Source organism: Contarinia nasturtii, unplaced genomic scaffold, assembly GCF_009176525.2.
Source record: "Contarinia nasturtii isolate CC-2019 unplaced genomic scaffold, AAFC_CNas_1.1 Cnas_scaffold_412, whole genome shotgun sequence".
In the NCBI taxonomy this organism is placed as follows: Eukaryota; Metazoa; Arthropoda; class Insecta; order Diptera; family Cecidomyiidae; genus Contarinia; species Contarinia nasturtii.
The window spans coordinates 51282-71685 of NW_022197766.1; the positions used below are offsets into that span (position 1 = coordinate 51282).

Consider the following 20404-nt stretch of genomic DNA (forward strand, 5'->3'; position numbering starts at 1 on the left):
ATAAATTAGAAATCATTTCTATTTTGCGTATTCATAAAATGTGTTTCTCTTCCCCCATTGCATAGCTTATTACTTTTGCGCACACACCTCGTGTGTAAGGTAAAGTATTGGAATCGGTCGAAAAATTAACACCCATCAAAAATGAGTTTTCTGGGTGTTTTCGGGGCCAGGGAACACGAATCTAACGTTTTTCGATGTCCGAATGTATGTGCGTACCCTGTACGCTGTACGCAAATTTTTTTTATTTTTTATTTCTGTCATTTTTCGCGACTTTTTCACCATTTACAAGGACGGCTTGTATGAAAAACACGGAAGACCGCTGAAATGACGTATATCCGTACATATTTTGTATTGGTCATTCAAGGGTCAAGCGTCACCAAAATGTTATTCAGTGGATTGAAGGGAGTCCACAATCCTTCCATTTTATTCATTCAGAAGAAGTGGCAAAATTGTGGGGCCAGCAAAAAAATATGCCGGCAATGACCTAGTAGGTCAGACCTACGATAAACTGTCAGAGCTTCACATTATTACAAAGGAGGCAACATGATCGAGATTGTCACCGACAAACATTTTACATATCGGTTCGTGTATCGTGTGATGGGAAAAAACGCACCAGAACTAGCCGAGACGAATCACTGGTACGACAGTGACACAGTCACTCGGCTCAGGATAAAGCGGCTTTTATCAAAAATTTGCGAGCGAGATTGTGTTATTTCGGACCAAAAAAGTGTAAAATGGACCCCTCAATTCTTACAAAGAATTTTACTTTGTTGCTCCATTGCAACCTCTGATGCAAAAAAAAATCCGTTTTAGATAAAATCTGAAAGAAAACTCAGTTTCAATATGTCGTCTCTAGAAAGAAGGTTAAATCAAAAAGATAGCAAAAGATTATCAAGCTAGTATAACGTAGAATTCAGAGAAAATAATTTAATATTGACAAAATGACATTTACTTTGACACGCTTAATATTTAACAAAATTCTTCATTTTTTCTTCTTCTCTCAGAATGATAGTTCGAGTTTACAAACAGTGAAAGTGATCAATAAGTCATCAATTTCGAATAGTTCAGATGGACCGGCGACAATAACAGCAGCAAAGAAGATGGTGTTAAAAAGTGAACCGCCGCATTTGACAAATTTTACAACGAAAGCACCGAAACTAAATAAAACATCAAATTCACCGGTGAGGATTAGTGAGCAAAAAATGGTACAAATTCCAATGACGGATTATCTTGATATGATGAAACAATTGAAGGAGTTGAAAGAGCGTGTGGCGTGTGAGGAGACCAGTGGATTTGTGCCGATTTAGTTTTTCACATCTTAAACGAATGTGGTTCAATGCAGTTCATCGTCGCCACTCGCATGGAATTTATATTGTTTCTCTTTTTGTGGACGGAAGTGAAGAAGAAGCACATGTTTCAGGTCCACTCGTTTATATGCAAATTACATAGTTTTTCCGGCCCAAAGTGAACAAAGAAAGTAAAAACCTAGCACATTACAGTATAGCATTGTTATTAATTCGTTCGGCATCTCTCTCTCTCACTCTCTGGCTAGATGTAAATCGGGATAGTGATTCAAGTTTTTATGCGCGCCCTTCACGACTGACTGGCTGGATAAATCAGCACTTCATATGGCTGCTGAAAATAACCACTATGATACCTGCGAAGTATTGCTTCGAGCTGGTATTAACCCAGACTCGTGAACCAAAGTGGAATGAACTGCAATGGCCACGATAAAATTGTAAGCACCAAATGACACTGTTCAATTCTTACTAAAATGGCATTTGTTTTGGTTTAAATGGTTTGTGCTCTGAGCCACAGCCTCTGGCATAAATGTTGGAATCACTTTCTTTATGATTTTATCAATTCTAGGTCAAATTATTGCTGAGTCATAAATGAGATGTGAACGCTAGAGATATGTTGAAGATGACACCATTACATTGGGTGGTCGAAGAATTGCGAATCGAAGAACGGAGAGATGCCCATGTCATTAGCCGAACAATTAAGATTTGATGACTTGGCTCGAATGATGAGTACATACAAAATGCAGGCGGCTGTCAGTATGGAAGAGCAACAAGAAGCCACCGACAGCATCATACAGGGAATGGAGAGAGACAGTTTAAGCTCGTTTAAACATAGTGATGCGGATATAAGCCAAGATTCAACATCATGTGAGGATAGTTCATCAGCGATCATCAATTTGAAGGCTAATTTAAATAGTTCTAATCAACAATCGAACTGTATGTTAATTGCATAAGTCAAATAGAATGTCTTACATCCGTAAGATGAACTTTTCCGCACTGTGATCCACAACATGCATTTATTACGTATCTTTTACCGTAAATATGAATTCATGAGAAAACTGAATCTGATATAAGTTTTGCGATACAAATAATTTTTGATAGACTTTTCAATGCCTGTATGATATGATATCGTAACCATGTGAAAATGTCCAGAGGTTATTTTTTCACAATAAAATAACATTCTGAAAGTCTGAAGAAATTTTAATACAATTGAGTGCGAAAAATCCAACATTTTGTTCGGGAGGTACCCTTGGATTATTGGATTATTGGATTTGTACGGGGAGCATACTAGGTCTACTTTTCAGTAATATCCATAGTTTCTCGTTGCTCAGGTTAATTTAGCTATTGCAAGCAGCCGGTGTATATTTGTATGAGATTGGAGACTTTTTGCGAATCTCGCTAATGAGCGCCATCTGATTTTAGTGTGAATTAGATGCAAAAACTGAATTTAATTCTGTAGCATTGAAATGAAAAAGTGAAAAAACAACAACAATAGCACGGCCACACAGAGCTGTACATCTATGCGTGCTGATGCATACATACACATATACGCTTTCTTCATTCTTTCATTCCATTGCTATACGTATCTCACTGGTCAACAGATCTATGTAGCCATGTTACTGTTGTTGTTTTTTTTCTCTTTTTCGATTCAATTCATTGTAACTAAATTGAGTTCAACTATGGAATACAAGATGGCACAGATGAGGGGAATTCGCATTTTGTCTCTTCATAGGCTTAGCCGGTTGATTGCAAGACGCCCGTTTGAGTTATGATGCTACTAGACTGCCGGGGTTCCATCTGTTCGGCACAGTCGCCCTTGCTGTTCAGCATGGTCTTCAGCGGCCCTTGCTGTTCGGCAGGGCCTAGACCATTGCTTCACTTAGGACCCAACTCACTGCAGTTGTTGTGAACACTCATAACTCTACCATACTCCAGGTGGCGCTGGGTTCCTCTATTCAATGTAGGAATGCTACCACCACTGATTTACCGGTATATTCACCAGTAGTTAAGCACTACCTTTTTACGGTTGACGTATTGGATATTTGACATATCCAAGACAAAAACCTAACGTAAAGGCACTCCATTTTACGTGTGTCTATGCTGAACCCATTATTCGTTGTACACACACACGGGACCGACGGCTTTAAGTGCCCTCCGAAGCACTCCACAAGTCCGAGACCCGGTCCAAATTTCTCCTCATTAAACCACTGATAATCCCTGAGCGAATCACGGTGGAAAAATACCGGACGAAATTTGACCGAGAATCGAACTCGTGTCCTCATGCTCACAAACCTGGCACGCTAACCACTAGTCTATGGCTGGGAGGTACCCTTATTATGCATTGAAATTTCTTCTAACTCTCGGAATGTTATTTTTGTGTGATAAAAATAACCTGTGCAAAGTTTCAGCTCATTAAGATATCATACAGACATGGCTTCCAATGGCTTTCTAATGGTTTCTATTCTTCAGGACTCCTAATCATCCCGTGAAGTCAGATTTTGAATTACTTTTCTTGTTTGAAAGTTATCGTGTAAACAAATTTTTGCGTACAGGGTACGCACATACATTCGGACATACAAAAAACGACTGATCCGTGTTCCCTGGCTCCTAAAGCACCCAGAAAACATGTTTTTGATGGGTGTTAATTTTTCGACCGATTCCAATACTTTACCTTACACACTAGGTGTGTGCGGAAAAGTAAAATATTCAGGGAAAACTAGGATGATATGAAATATAGAATTTTATTTGTCCATCTAATTCGTATTGTATTAATTTGTACATTGTTTTTGTTTATTCTCTTTTGTGCGGATTTTCTTCAAGGCATAGACGAAGAACTAATACAACTCGGACGGTGTCATCAAATTTAGCGCAGGTCAAAAATGGCGATGTGAAACAAGTTTGCAACTTTGTATTATCCTACTGCAGCGAATACGGTTTGACAGCTTGTTCGCCTTAATTGACACCATTCTTTGTATTTCATTTATTGTAAGTGGCTCAACATATTTCAATCTGAAAGCATCAAGTAAAGAAATAAAATTATATTTTCATCGAATAAATACTTTATTGACTTGAATTCGTTTCAAACATTGTGCTGTTCGTAAAAGGGCGATTTATTTTATTGGAATTTCATTATCAAAACGTACGAAAGGTAAGAACTTTCAACATTCACGTCATAAGATAATAATTGGTTCGCTGTTTCACTCACGCGCACACTAACTGTGTGACTATTTATCTCGATCTGTGGTCTGATAGTACATGATTTCCTTCATTATTGCAAGAATCAACCAATATTTTAGTTTTTATTCGCTATATTCCAATTTAGTGAAAAATCTGGAAATGCGGAGCTGGAGTGACGAGATGAATCAAATGCTTACTGCATTCGAATACCAAGCGAAAATTTCTCTGGGCAATATCAAACGCAATGGTCTATCACTCAATGCTGATTTCAAGCAGTATTTCTTGCGTGTTTCGTATGATCGGTGAGTAAAATCAGTATTCGTAATTTTGCAATAATAATTCATAATTGATAATTGTGTGCAGGATTAAGAATACGTACGATGAATTCGAAATCAGTTCAATATTCGAGGATGTAAGCACGTCAACAACCGACGAATATCTGAATTTATTTCATACCCCAAGGTATGACATAAACAATACACAACAAACCACCAATGAGCCATTTGAAATCATTGACACGAGTGACGAAGAGGATGAAGCACCGAAAATAAAACGTGCCATTCGATACGATGGCCATGGCATATCAAAAGAATTAAACGATTATGGTCAATTGGACGACAATGGAAGTTACACCGAAATGTCGGACATGAAATCAAACGTGTTTGACTATCAAGGAGATGTTTCAAATAACAGAGGTGAATATCGCATTCCAAATGAAATAGACAACGCAATGAAGGCGGAGGAAATGGAACGGGACGATGGCATTCCGATAGTTGGCGTCACTATGAACACAATGGGTCAGAACACATCAACTTTGAATTTGAGCAATAAATCAAACAACGTCGGTGGTGCCAAAAGAAACAGCATGACAGGAAGATCAAATGGACGTCCAAACGAACGAACTGAATCATTGCGACGTAAAAACTCAATTTCATCAAACCAAATGGGAACGAAGAAGCGATTCCAGTGCAACCTTTGTGAATATTCCAGCAATCAAAAGGGAAACCTCAATGTTCACATGCGTACTCACACCGGTGAGAAACCGTATCGATGTGATAATTGTCACAAAGAATTCACAAGAATGGAACATTTGAAAAAGCACAAATCATCTCACATAAATGAATTTCCGTTCCATTGCCGAAGTTGTTTCACTGGATTTTCCCAGAAGGCTGATCAACAAGCACATGAAAAAGTGTGCAAAATGTGTCGATATGAATGCCATATTTGCAAGAAGTTTGTCACTTTTCAAAAAAATAAGTTGAAAGAGCATATGCGAACACACAACGGTGAAAAACCGTTCCGATGCGAGATTTGTATGAATCGCTTTACATTGAAATCAAGTCTAAAGACACATTTAGACACCATCCACTCCAGAATCAACCATTAAAAGTTCTCATTCATCTTAAAAACATTCTCAACATTTTTTAAACTTAAGGTCTAAAACTTAAAACATTGATTAAGCTTAAAATATTGTATTCAATAATTATAAAGTAGAAATCATCTCGATTTTGCCTATTCATAAACTCTGTTTCGATACAGACTCTTCCCCCATCACATGGCTTCCCACCATCTCAAATGTTCGAATAAAGCAATCTTGATGAAATTATCATAGGCGGACTAACTGTATGAATTTGAAATGGTTAAATATAAATATCGACTGTGATTCAATTAAAATTCAAATTCCTTCCGTCAATCGGCGCAAGTGATTTCGCTATTTCTACTCCAGCGAATACGGTTTGACAGCTTGTTCGCCTTAAGTGACACTATTCTTTATATTTCATTTATTGTACGTACACGTGCTGAACACATTCAATCTGAAAGTATCATAAATAAAGAAATAAAATCATATTTTCATCGAATTAACACATCATTGTCACGAATTCGTTTCAAATATTCTGCTATTCGTAAAAGGGCGAATTTATTCCTCAAAACGTAATAAAGGTAAGAACTTTCTAGATTTATGTCATAAGATAAAAATTGGTTCGCTGTTTCACTCACGCACACTGTGTACAGTTAGTATAGCAGCCATGTACTAGTTAGTTCGAGAAGTGGTCTGATCAGGTCTGATAGTACATGGTTTTTATGTAAAATGTAATACAATCAACACACTTGTTTGGTTTTGTTCCATTCTAGTCAAAAGTTTCAAGAGAATACCCGAGAATACCAAACCAGAAGTCCAAAAATGATGAGCTGGACTAACGAACTAAGCCAAATGCTTGTTGCATTCGATCACCAAGCAAAATATTCTCTGCGCAACATTAAAATGGAATTCAACCGCAATGGTCTGTCACTCAATGCTGATTTCAAGCAGTATTTCTTACGTGTTTCATATGATCGGTGAGTAAACACAATATCCATAACTTTGTAACGCTTTGCAGTAATAATTCATTATTGTTCATTGTGTGCAGGATTAAGAACACGTATGATGAATTTGAAATCAGTTCATTGTTCGAAGTTGCGGGTATGTCAGTAACCGACAAATATCCGAATTCAGTTCACACTTCGAGTCAAGCCATGAACAATACACAAGAAACAACCAATGAACCATTTGAAATCATTGACACGAGCGATGAAGAAGATGAAGCAACGAAAATGGAACGTGCCATTCGATACGATGGCCATGGCATATCAAAAGAATTAAACGATTATGGTCAATTTGACGACGATGAAAGCTACACCGAAATGTCAGACACGAAATCAAACGTGTTTGACTCTCAAGAAGATGTTTCGAATAACAGAGATGAAGATCGCATTGGAAATGGAATGGACAACGCAATGAAGGCAGAGGAAATGGAACGGGATGATGCCATTTCGATGGTTGGCATCACTATGAACACAACAAGCCAGAACACATTAACTGTGAATTTGAGCAATAAATCAAACAACGTCGGTGGTGCCAAAAGAAACAACATGACCGGAAGATCAAATGGATGTCCAAGAAAGCAAACTGAATCATTGCGACGTAAAAGCTCAATGTCTTCAAAATCAATGGGGCCGAAAAATCGATTCCAGTGCAAACTTTGTGAATATTCCAGCAATCGAAAGGGAGACTTCAATAAACACATGCGTACTCACACCGGTGAGAAACCATATCGATGTGATAATTGCCACAAAGAATACGCATCTATAGAGTCCTTTAAAATACACAAAGTGACCCACATCAAAAATTTTCCATTTCATTGCCGATGCTGTTTCACTGGATTTTCCCAGAAGTCCGATCAACAAGCACATGAAAAAGTGTGCAAATCACGTCGATATGAATGCTATATCTGCAAGAAGTTTGTCACTTTACAAAAAAATAAGTTGAAAGAGCATATGCGAACACACAACGGTGAAAAACCGTTTCGGTGCGAGATTTGTATGAAGCGTTTTACAGCGAAAAGCAGTCTAAAGAAACATTTGGACACCATGCACGCCAGAATCAACCATTAAAGGTTCTCATTCATCTTTATAACATTCTCTACATTTCTTACATTTATAACAAAACGATTTATTACAGCATATAATTCAAAACATCGCTTAAACTTAAAATGACTCTGAAATTAACAACCTCAAATGTTCATATACCATAATCAATACCAATAAATTTGACCGAAATACCTGATCAGAAAATTCTATCATCTATCCACTAAGAAAAAATCGTTAAAAATAAATTAAATTTTCAAATCCATTAAATTAGCTCATAAATCAAAATCCGACGGTCTGTCGCCGCAAATGATCTCGCTGTGTCTAGTGCTGGAAGGCAGCGAATTCGTTTTGACAGCTTGTCGCTACTACATAATCGTATTAAATTGCGCCATTCCTTCTATTCCATTTGCTGTACAACACGTCCTCGACACATGTTATTCTGGAAACATCAAAAGTAAAGAAATAAACTCATATTTTCACCCAAATAATACTTTAGTGACTTGAATTTACTCTAAACATTCCGCTATTCTCATAAAAGTATTTCTTTTCATTGGAATTTATTTATCAAGACTCGAGAAAGGTAAGAACATTATTTCTTTACTTTACCACTCTCTAACAGACTTGTTCTAAAATCTAAAGCTGTTAATATTTTCATAGATGCCATGCTTATTAAATATTGTTTAAGCTGAATGTATTTAAAAAAAAAAATGCTCGAAATATGTTCGGTTCCCACTCCATTTGATTACAATATCATTCCAATTAAATTAAAATCAGCAAGTCACGAAAAGTTTCTATTCGTCTACAAAAATAGAATTGACCTGCTGAAAATATCTGCTATTATATTCATGAAGCCGGATAGATTCATACTCTCTGTTTTTATAAGATTTTTGGTTTGAAGTAAGAGAAAAATAGTAAATTTTGTTTTTGTTCCATTCTAATTTAGTCAAAATTCCGATAATGTTCAGCTGGAGCGACCAGATGAGCCATATGCTTGCTGCATTCGATCACCAAGCAAAATATTCTCTGAGCAACATTAAAATGGAATTCAACCGCAATGGTCAATCACTCAATGCTGATTTCAAGCGATATTTTTTGCGCGTGTCATATGATCGGTAGGTAAAGATTTCGATACTTTCAACATTTTGGTAGCGCTGTTAATTATCTGTATTCTGTTAACATCTGTTAATCTTATTTATGTGCAGGATAAAGCTTACGTACGATCAATTCGAAATGAATGCGATATTTCAAGAACAAATTGACCTTGGTTCAAATGCGAGCACATCGACAATTGATGAAACTCAGATGGTCAACTTAATTCAAACGAAAGGTCCAGTCGAAATCATCGACTCAGCTGATGAAGAGGATTATCACACCAAATGCGAACCGTATTCAGATACCACATCTGTTTTTTCATACGATAATACTGAAACAAACCACGAATTGAATGATTTTGTTCGAAATGACTGTCAAAAAGATGTTTCACAAAGCAACGAAGCAGAAACCGACAAATCGACGAAAGCGGAGGAAATGGAAATGAACGACGGTATTTCGAACATCGCTGAGGCAGTCGCGACGAAACCTAGTAAATATCCCATAAAAATGATGGAAAGAAGCTCGGATTTGTTGTATTCTGAACCACGGCAATCATTACCATCAACCGATTTGGAAATGAAGAAGCGACACAAGTGTCAATTTTGTGCATATTCCAGCAATCAAATTGGACACCTGAATCGACACATGCGTACTCATACCGGTGATAAGCCATATCGATGTGATATTTGCCGCAAAGGATTCACAACTATGCAGTCCTTGAAAAAGCACGAAGTGACTCACATCGAACAAATTCCGTTCCATTGCCGCGGCTGCTTCAAAGGATTTTCCGAAGAAACCGAAAGAGATGACCATGAAAAAGTGTGCAAGTTGCGTCGATATGAATGCCATATCTGCAAGAAGTATGTCAATGTGAATAAAAATCAGTTGGAAAAGCATATGCGAACGCATAACGGTGGAAAACCGTTTCGATGCGAGATCTGTATGAAGCGTTTTACACAGAAAATTCACCTGAAGAAGCATTTGGACACCGTCCACAACGGAAACAATTTATAATTGGAATCATTCAATGCTGTTCTTTTCATCGTTCCAAATTATCTCAATTGATTTCTTCAAAACTATTCCCAAAACATTCAAACTTTCAATAAACTTTCAGGTCTTGATTGTATTAACGGTTTTCTGTATGTTGAGATCGCTCAGTTTCAAATAAATCAAAAATTCCATTTACGAGTAAATTGCATTTATTTTCATAATTCTCCAGGTTTGAATGTAAGCGAACGTATTATTTATTGGAAATTTGATGGTAAAGATTGAAATCCATCTTCAGTTGAGAATTATTATGAATTTGCACGGTTGTCCGTCATCTGAGTCACCTTTAAAAATTTGACCTGCATGACATCTTTTATAATCTGTCGTTTCATCTAGAAATAGATTCCTAAATGAACTTGGAACCTGATCCCAACTGAGTAAAAAAAAACGTTGTAAATTGTAATATGTACAACAAAAAATGATTTTGAATATAAACCTGAGGTCCGGATATTGAACGTGAACCTTTGCAATGTTTTCACGGATACTAGTATAAATTTGACCAAGATAAACATTCTTATCATGTTTTTTTAGCTTCTTTATGAAATAGTCTTCGCATCTTGTCGATTCTAATTCCCCGGGCGCACTAAACCAACGTATACGCTGAAAATCCTTCACTTGTTTTTCGTATTGATTTTTTCCAGAGTTGACAGATGCCTGAAACGCGAAAAATAACGTCAAAAATATAGATTATTAAGAAAATTATTGCAAGACTTCTTGATCGATCTCTTTCAATAAGACTTAAGAGAATCGATAAGTTCCGCAAGACTAAAAAAACGATGATAATGTGGAACCAGTTTCAAACGTGCTGAGGAATACTGAAGCCCGGCAGTCAGTGTCATCAAACCAATTGGGAATGAAGAAGCGACACAAGTGCCAACATTGTGAATATTCCAGCAATCACAATTCGAACTTCCAGGAACACACGCTTATTCACACAGGTGGAAAACCGTATCTATGTGATATTTGCCGCAAAGAATTTACTAGAACGGAACAATTGAAGAAGCACCAAGTGAGTCACACCTAATAAATCCCGTTCCATTACCGAGGCTGCTTCGGTGAATTTTCCCAGAAGGCTGACCAAGAAGCGCATGAAAAAGTGTGCAAATCACGTGGATATGAATGCCATATCTGCAAGCAGTATGTGACTGTATCTATAATTAGTTTCAAAAGTCATATTCTGAAGCATTACGATGAGGGCTCCCCTTATCCAGCCTGGCAAATTTTTGCGATTGCCTTAAAACCTTTTTAGGGATTTAGTGACTAATTTGTGACACCATTATTTCGGCCCATGGAATAGACCTTCGGCCACTTTGGGCCATTTTTCTATTTAGGCCTATGGATAAAATCAATCTTATTCACATTTATTTTGATTCAGAATAATATTTGATCTTAATAATAAAAGAATCGTTAGGAAACAAATTATATTTTCAAATTCATTGAATGGCATTCAACTATAATTCAATTTGCTCAAGATTTAAATTCTTCAGATATCTCGCCGCAGCTAGCCTCGTTACGTCTAGAGAATGCAGCGAATAGTCATTTTGACAGCTTGTTACTACTATTGATGGCATTAAATAGCGTCATTCTTTCCATTCCATTTGTTGCATAACACGTGCTAAACTCGTTTCTATTCGAAAACAACAAAACTAACGAAATAAACGCATATTTTCATCGAAATAATACTTTTTTGTCTTGAATTCATTTCTAATATTCCACTCATTGCTTAAGAGCATTTCAATTTGTTGGAAATTATCGGAAATTACATATCAAAACTTGAGCAAGGTAAGAACAATACGTTGTTGCGCTGTCTGTATTCTTGTCCAAATTGAATTTTATGTGTCAACTAACATATTTATGTATTTACATGTCTATTCGAATGTAGTTAAGAAACTAAAAATGTTAAGCTGGAATGAAGAGATGAACAAAATGCTTATTGCATTCGATCGCCAAGCCAAATGTTCTCTGGCCAGTATTAAAATGGCACTCAAACGCGATGGTCTGTCGCTAAATTCTGATTTCAAGCAGTATTTTTTGCGCATTTCAAACGAACGGTGAGCAAAAATATCTACAATTATCAATCAAATAATACAATATTGTTAACTTTACGCAGAATCAAGAACACATATGATGAATTCGAAATTAGTTCAATGTTCGAAGATCAAATCAACGTAGGCGCATACGGTTACACGTCAATAATAGATACATTCTCAATGATGAACTCATTTCGTACCGAAAATCATGACAACGGCTTTCGAACTCAAATGGATGATCCGGTTGAAATAATCGAATCAAGTGACGAAGAAGATCAACCAGGATATCGGATTAAAATGGAAACACCATTTGGCACTCTGTATAATAGTCATGGTGAAACATTTCAGTTAAATGATTTGTTTAAAAATGACGACGATGTAAGCTATGCTCATGAACTGTCAAATACGAACTTGATTGGCATTGATTTTCAAGATGTTTCGAAGAGCTATGGTCATGACAGTAGCAAGAAGAAAGCTGCTAGCACAGTGAAAGTAGATGACAATATACCGTTGATTGCAGTTAATGATCGCAAAATGGGCTCAAAAAATAAACGTATATCCACTGTCACATCCAGTAAGAGATCTAAGCTCGTTGGTGTTGCCCACCTCAACCGATCTGAATTGGGTTTGATTTCACAATCAATAAGGAATAAAAAATCGATTTCATCCAACCAAATGGAGATGAAAAAACGATTGAAATGCCGACTTTGTGAATATTCCAGCAATCTAATGTGGAACATTAATCGCCACATGCGTACTCATACAGGCGATAGACCATATCAATGTGATATTTGCCGCAAAGAATTCACAACAATGCAAAATATGAAAAAGCACAAAGTGACTCACACCGAACAAATTCCATTCCATTGCCGCGGCTGTTTCACTGGATTCTCCCAGAAGTGCGATCAAGCAGCACATGAAAAAGTGTGCAAAATGCGTCGATATGAATGCCATATCTGCAAGAAGAGTGTCACTTCACACAAAAATAGGTTGAAAGAGCATATGCGAACACACAACGGTGAAAAACCGTTTCGATGCGAGATTTGTATGATGCGTTTTACGCAAAAAAATCATGTGAAGACACATTTGGATACCATTCACACCAGAATCACCGCATAAATTCCATCATTCAATCCAATCTCCTTTGTGATTGGCATACCAATGAGTATGGGCTAAACATTAATTCAAAATATTGTATTGACATACTTATAATTTCAATAAATATCAATGGAATCCAAAACAATTGCTATTTTACTAATGCCAGCCTCCAAGCATAGGCAAGATGTCTTTACAGAGGCGCCATCTATTGTTTGGTTTATGTATGCATAAACACATTCACAATTTTGCACTCATTTAGCTAATCCAAGTGCCAAATGAAGGAAATACTGTCCCCGAAATATCATTGCAATGCTGAAACATAGGGAGCCTTCTTATGCTAGAGAACAAAGGATATCTTCAGCAATTTTCAATATCATTTTATTCCGAACCGAAATATGTGTAAATAGCGTTATAAAATCGATCGAAAGACAGTTCGAAATTACAGCAGCGAATTGAATTTGTCTCAAGGCAAGGAAAAGTGGAGCGAAAGTCAATTTTGACAGCTCATGGCATCGCTTCAATACTGCGTAATCACGTTGGCCTCTTACACAAAGAACGTGTTTGTTTTTTGGTTTGAGATAAAAAAAAATTATAAAATCCTCCCAAGAGGGTATATTTCTCGATTTCACTAATCACTACTTAAGATTTATCAAAAAAAAAGTTTGGCTTCGGAACAGGGCTGCTATCCGCACCAACAGATGGCACGCACTACAATGTGAGCGTGCGAACTTCATAAGAATCGGCACTAAAAACCATATAAATTCCAAGTGCCGCACTTGAAAGGTGGAAAATTGAAATGTTCCATTTCAGAAAAAAATAGTTTGAAAAATAAATAAATATATAAATTGAAATAAATAAAAATGAACATTTTTAATTTTAAATCTATAAAATAAAAATAAAATATAGTTATATATATATGTAAATTTATTATAACCGTCGATTTTATTTCGTTTGAATATGACGTTTGACGTTTGAAGTCATGACAGCTAACAAAAACTTAAGTTTGTTGATAAAAAATTTACAGCGCATGCTAAATCAGAAGTTTATAAATAAAATAATAATAATTCTTTTTGACTTTAACCTTAGATTAAATTTCATTTTAATAAATATGGTCGAAAAAAATTATTTCCCGACAATTTATGCTATGATGCGGCATGAAATATTGCTTGCATTGCAGTTTGTGTGTTTGGACCACCAACGATGTGTCGTTAGAGTTTTTGTTTATTACATTTTGTCAGCAATATACAAAAATAAATGCGACGACATCAACTTATACCAAAATCATAGTAGTCTTCACTGTTGCATTGAACCACCGACTACACCGATCATTTGCTGGCTCAGTTCGTGTGTTCAATGGTGAAGTCATTGATAGTTTAATACAAGTTTTTGTGCATTTGTTCATCAAAATGCCTAGTAAAAAAAATACAATTTCTGACAAGAAAAATGCAACCAGAGAAAAAATAGCAGTGGCATCTCGAAAAATGGGAAGACGGAAGCGAAATTCGACATCAACAACCAAACTAGCAGAATTTGAAACAACTTTTGACAGTCCAGTTACATCATTGGCGACAAAAAATGGTACAGAATATACATGGAAGTAAAAATACACTATAAAATCTACATTTATTTGAATACTATTTCAGGGCTGAAACAATCACATCGGCTTGAAAAATCGAAAACTGCTCGTGTACAACATCGACCAAACTTACCGACTGATTTGACTGAAGTTGAGGCTATGAATTCATCGGCATTCCAATCATTCGTTACAATCGAAGAAAGCACTTCAAATGTATCAATTCATTCATCTGATTCTGAAATTCAGGCTCCAGTTCAAAATAAAACGAAACCGCTTCCAACCAAATCAAGAGCGCCCCGAAAACGTAAACTGCGCCCGGAGGATGAGCGTACATTGAAAATCTTATCCGAAAAATTTCATCACAGTGAAAATGGTGCTGTATGTCAAATTCCAAATTGTGAATCAAAACCAATGAAATGTACTAAAACATCGAATTTAAAACGGCATATTTCGCAAGTTCACCCGATGACGTACGCCACCCTTTTTCCAAACGAAGTTAGCGCTAAAAAACGAGCCGAATTAGAAACATTCAACGCCATTCAAGATGCGATTGAAATGGTAACGGTGAATGGATATCCATTTTCCGTACTCAGTTCATCTGGTATGAAAGGATTCATCAAATCACGTTTAGAAACAATTCGACCTGAAGGATATAACCTGTCGATAAACCGATGCGATATTGTGAAACGAGTATCTGAAGAAAGCAAACTGATTAAAGAACGAATTACGTTGGAAGTTCAAGGAAAAACAGTGTCAATTATGTTTGATGTATGCACCATCGCAACACTTTCAATGCTAGGGGTCCAAGCTGTGTACATGAAAGATAGCGAAGTTGTCTGTCGATCTCTTGGTACTGTTCAAATTACTGAAAGACACACATCAGTGAATCTAGCAAACATCGTGTTTGACATTCTGGCCGAATTTAACATTACTTTGTCAAAAGTTCTTTCAATCACCACAGACACAGCCAAAAATGCAACAGCAACCACCGATATTCTAAATTTAGTTGCCAGTAGCAGTGGAAATTCCAATGCCGAAAGTATTGTTGAAGAGAGTTTTTTCGATTTAGCGTCTGACGAGGAAGACGATGGATTGGAATTCGGGCGTGACATAGAAAATGAAATTGAGCTACAAAAGGTGATTGATAATGTAGCTGCTCAAACTGCTTTGATCAATGAAATGGCCGAAAATATTGCAAGCAAACATGGTGATACAATCGTCCTCATAAACCAAGTCAATTGCGGCACACATGTGTTTCAGCTTGCAATCAATAATTCAATCGAAGAGTCAAATTCAAAGGAAACAATTCAAATTGTACATGATATGTGCGTTTTAATGCGTAATCAAATTGTTATGATCGAAATTCGGAAGTTGGGCAGCAAAGTAATTCTCCCACCATTAGACAACGCAACTCGGTGGAACTCAAAATACACCATGGTAAGTATTTTTTATATTAAAAAACTTTAGGAAATTAAAAATACTAGTTTCTAATTTCAATTGATCGATATTTTCTAGTGCCGTGATTTCTTGAAAATGAAAGAGATCGTCATCCAATTAGCTGAGAGCAATGAATTTGGTTATAAATTCGAAACCAATGAACCATTTTGGAACAAAGTACAAGAAATAGTTGACGTTCTCAGTCCGGCATACAACCTAACAATCGATATGCAGCGCGTGGGATATGGACTATCAGATATGTACATTGGTTGGCTTCGTGTGAAGTTAAATCTTAATCGGATTTTGAGAAGTAAGCCAGACTTTAATTTGGCCACGAAGTTGATTGAAAACATGGATCGTCGTGCACCGTCGCTATTTAATTCACCATTAATGCTCTGTTCAATTTATCTGGATCCACGTATAAACTTCAAACTATCAGATGAGCAGAGAGCCACAGCAGCAATGGACTTGTTGAAAATACACGAAAGAGTCACGGCCAGTCGACTGAACAAAGACGAAGCGAATCACGCAAATGACACCCTCGATGAAATTCAAGCAGAATATCAAAATCAGCACAATGAGGATCAATTGTGTACAAGCAATGTGCTCAAAGAAATGTCAGTCTACGAAACTGAAGCACAATGTGATATAAAAGCGTCAGTTATGCAGTTTTGGGAAGGAAATTCACAAAAATATCCGCTACTTCGACTACTTGCAAATCTTTTGCATGCAGTACCTTCCAACCAATGTCGAACTGAGGCTTCGTTTTCGTCACTTTCATACGTCCGAAATCGATACCGCATGTCAATGCACCCCAACAATGTTTCAAAAGTTTTGATGGTTCGGCTAAACAAAGATATTTATAAGGAACTTCGGGAGGAGCGTATGCAAAAGATTTTGTTCACAACTCCAAAGCAATAAAATTTATTAGTTTATCAAAAATGAACTGTCATAAACAAATCACGTAGTCATAAATAAATGCATGAAAAATGAAAATATGCAAAAAAGAAATTCTTTTTCACAATTCTTGTTCACATCTGCCTATGAATCACAAAATTATCAAAAAAAACTGATGAGACATTTCATGCATAGAACAATTTTATCAATATATATTTACACTAGAAACCAATTTAACAATAATGTTCAATCCAATAAATTACTTTATTTATTCATATGATTTTCAAAAACTTCAACCAAAAGTAGTTGTGTTTTGTGGAAATTTCAAATAACTTGTTTGATCAAGAGATAGAAAAAAACTGATATTGTTTAAAAAATTTAAGTAAAAGTCCAAATATATATTATTCAAAACAGTTTATTCCAGATTTTATTCATCTTTTTCCATATTTTTGCGAATTACACATATATAGTTATTGATTTCTTTGTGACTCGTTTCCTAACTTATACGAATTGCATATTTTTCAGTTCACAGCACTTGTTCTTCACGTACTTTTCAAAATTTCCCATCCGAACTTTGTCACGGCCCACCCTGTTTTTGTAGAAATCTATGCAGAAAAAGAATACGATTTATTCAAGTTAAACAGTTTTCCGTGAGATGAATAATGACTTGCCTTTAATTATTATCAAACGATCATTGTTGATTTTGTTTTGTTTTAAATCGTCTACTTTAAATACAGAAAGAAGTAGCAATTCAGTGAACGTTTTGTCAATGTTTGGATTGTTGCTCGACGTCGGACTCTTGTTGTAGTATAATAGTCTGTCAACGGTATCCTTCTTCAATATGAATCGTTGTCCTTCAACCTCGTAAACACGGTCACCTTTTGGCTGTGGGAAAGATACATTCTTTTGAATAAATTCAATTGACCATATGAATATACTACCGTTTGCTTGAAGGAATAACGCCCAGATACTACATCAAATGTTTTGATTGGTCGATGTTGCTTCATATCAGATAAGCAAATAATATCTTGAGTTGAAATGTCAGAAGTGGCTGCGGCAGTTGGAATTGTTGGACTTATCTGTGAAGAAAAGGGAACCATGTAACTATGAAAAACAAAAAAATCAATGTTTGGCATACATAAATTTCAATATCAGTCTCTGAATCGAGTTGATTTTGAGCTGCAATATGCAATGGAGAGTTCGGTGGTGTATCCAGTTGATTTTGGGCGGGAAAATGCAATGGAGAATTTGGCGGTGTGTCTATTTGATTTTGGACAGCATCATGCAACGGAGAGATTGGCGTTGTGACATTTGCTTCATTTGAATGTTTTGCTCTTTTTGGTTGTGGCTCTTTCTGTGCACTCTGAGTAACACTTTTTGTCTGTTGCTTCTGTGTGTTTCTTGAAACTGGAAAAGGTCTTTCGTTTAAACGCTGCCGATTATAGACTGCTGGATCTATATTGCGCCGGTCTCTTTGGTACTTGATTGCGTGCTCACGATTTCCTATACAATAATATAATCAAGACACTATAATAAAATTTGACTTCAAAAAAAGAGAGAAAAAAACTTACCAAAAACTTTCAGCAATTTAACATTGAAGCAGCCATCAGTGGAGTGATGAAATTGTTTAGAAATGGGTAAATCGAAATTTGGAACTTTTGTTTGGTCGGACGACCAGAACAATAAATGTTCTTGGTTACGGTTTATGCGATTGTTGAATGATTTTGCATAATCCAATCTATAAATGTATCGCAGCGGAACCACAACTATTTGCGGATAATTACATATTTTTGCTACTATGTACAAATTATCCATTTCACAGATTATTTAATTTTTTCGATATATACAGAAACAAATATTGTATTCTTATTTAGAAATTAAGTGCACATAAGTTCGACGATTTCAACGACGATTGAACAAAGCACTTAGTTTTTGTTAGCTGTCATGACTTCAAACGTCAAACGTCATATTCAAACGAAATAAAATCGACGGTTATAATAAATTTACATATATATATAACTATATTTTATTTTTATTTTATAGATTTAAAATTAAAAATGTTCATTTTTATTTATTTCAATTTATATATTTATTTATTTTTCAAACTAATTTTTTCTGAAATGAAACATTTCAATTTTCCACCTTTCAAGTGCGGCACTTGGAATTTATATGGTTTTTAGTGCCGATTCTTATGAAGTTCGCACGCTCACATTGTAGTGCATGCCATCTGTTGGTGCGGATAGCAGCCCTGCTCATCGTTGACAATAAATTTATAATTATTATGTTGATGAGACATCATGGAAAACGACATTGCTTCATCAAACATATTCTCAAGTACATTCAGGTTAAATTTCTGTAATAATACTCTGGATTCAACGAAATTATTACAAAAAAATCCTCTGAACGTTCCATGTCGTAGAGATTGTACTCCCAGCTGGCGTGCAAGAGTTCCAATTAAATTGTAAAATTGTTGAATAACATCGGCACAACGATGATTTGAATTGATTTGTTTTTCCAATTTATAGTTTTCGTAGCAATTTTCCAGTGTATTGTCTCGTTGATGTGTTTGGAGCTCTGTTTGTTTGCACCATTGACAAGCTATAGCGCTGGCATGATGATTATGATTTAATACCATGTGCTCAATTGTAGTTATGTACGGGCCAATAAATTCACAATGTTCGCATTGCAATAGTTTTGTGCCGACCAATGTCTGTTTTATTTTATACTTGATATAATGAAACAAATGGAAATGTCGAAGTGACAACATTTCTTCCAATAGCTTTGGTTCGGCCATGATTTCGGGATATAAATGATTTTTTTCCACGTTATAGTCCAAAATGCACATTATTTTTAACGCTGTATCATCATCCTTCTGCATTGAATTTATGAAAATTGATGATATGGGACGAGTCATCAAATACTGTCTGGCATGTTGACGCATTCTTTCATCCATCGTCGTCATCATCATCATCGACATTATTATTATCTATTATTTGGCGGTAAGGTTGTTGTTGGACCAACAAATTGTTTGAGCGCGAAATGTAGATATTTATTTTTTTTTTGGATCACCAGCTGAAAAAAAAAACAAATACAACGATTAAACTTAACAGTGTAGAAAAGAAAAAAAAACAAACTACAGCTATCCAACTACAAATAAATGTTACATTTTTATGCACCAAACAATTCGGGATTTCTTTTTTCTATTAAAAATATTTTTAAGCGCATTTCCAGTTACATTCACTACTTCGTTTGTCGATTCAATTCGGGATTTCTTTTTTCTATTAAAAATATCTGATGAATTCGATCGTTCCCGCTTCATCATGTCTTTGTTTATAGCTAAA

General features: G+C 35.9%; 2 protein-coding genes across 2 annotated transcripts; both read left to right on the forward strand.

Moving 5' to 3' along the window:
* Positions 1 to 1975: 1975 nt before the first annotated feature.
* Positions 1976 to 5919, forward strand: LOC116338403 (zinc finger protein 510-like). Its single transcript, XM_031763613.1, has 4 exons — positions 1976 to 2237; positions 4624 to 4780; positions 4842 to 5670; positions 5914 to 5919. Exons 1-4 carry the CDS (start codon positions 1976 to 1978, stop codon positions 5917 to 5919), a joined length of 1254 nt encoding a protein of 417 aa, XP_031619473.1.
* An 822-nt stretch (positions 5920 to 6741) lies between these two features.
* Positions 6742 to 8570, forward strand: LOC116338404 (transcriptional regulator CRZ1-like). The gene is made up of 4 exons (XM_031763615.1): positions 6742 to 6815; positions 6887 to 7557; positions 8456 to 8466; positions 8544 to 8570. Exons 1-4 carry the CDS (start codon positions 6742 to 6744, stop codon positions 8568 to 8570), a joined length of 783 nt encoding a protein of 260 aa, XP_031619475.1.
* The last annotated feature ends 11834 nt before the right edge of the window (positions 8571 to 20404 follow it).

Excerpts from the sequence above, each read along its gene's own strand:
- LOC116338403 (XM_031763613.1), top strand. The coding sequence starts at position 1,976 with ATGCCCATGTCATTAGCCGAACAATTAAGATTTGATGACTTGGCTCGA. Across the intron at positions 2,238-4,623 it reads TTCTAATCAACAATCGAACT|TGAAAAATCTGGAAATGCGG; the intron begins GTATGTTAATTG and ends ATTCCAATTTAG. Across the intron at positions 4,781-4,841 it reads TTGCGTGTTTCGTATGATCG|GATTAAGAATACGTACGATG; the intron begins GTGAGTAAAATC and ends AATTGTGTGCAG.
- LOC116338404 (XM_031763615.1), top strand. The coding sequence starts at position 6,742 with ATGGAATTCAACCGCAATGGTCTGTCACTCAATGCTGATTTCAAGCAG. Across the intron at positions 6,816-6,886 it reads TTACGTGTTTCATATGATCG|GATTAAGAACACGTATGATG; the intron begins GTGAGTAAACAC and ends CATTGTGTGCAG.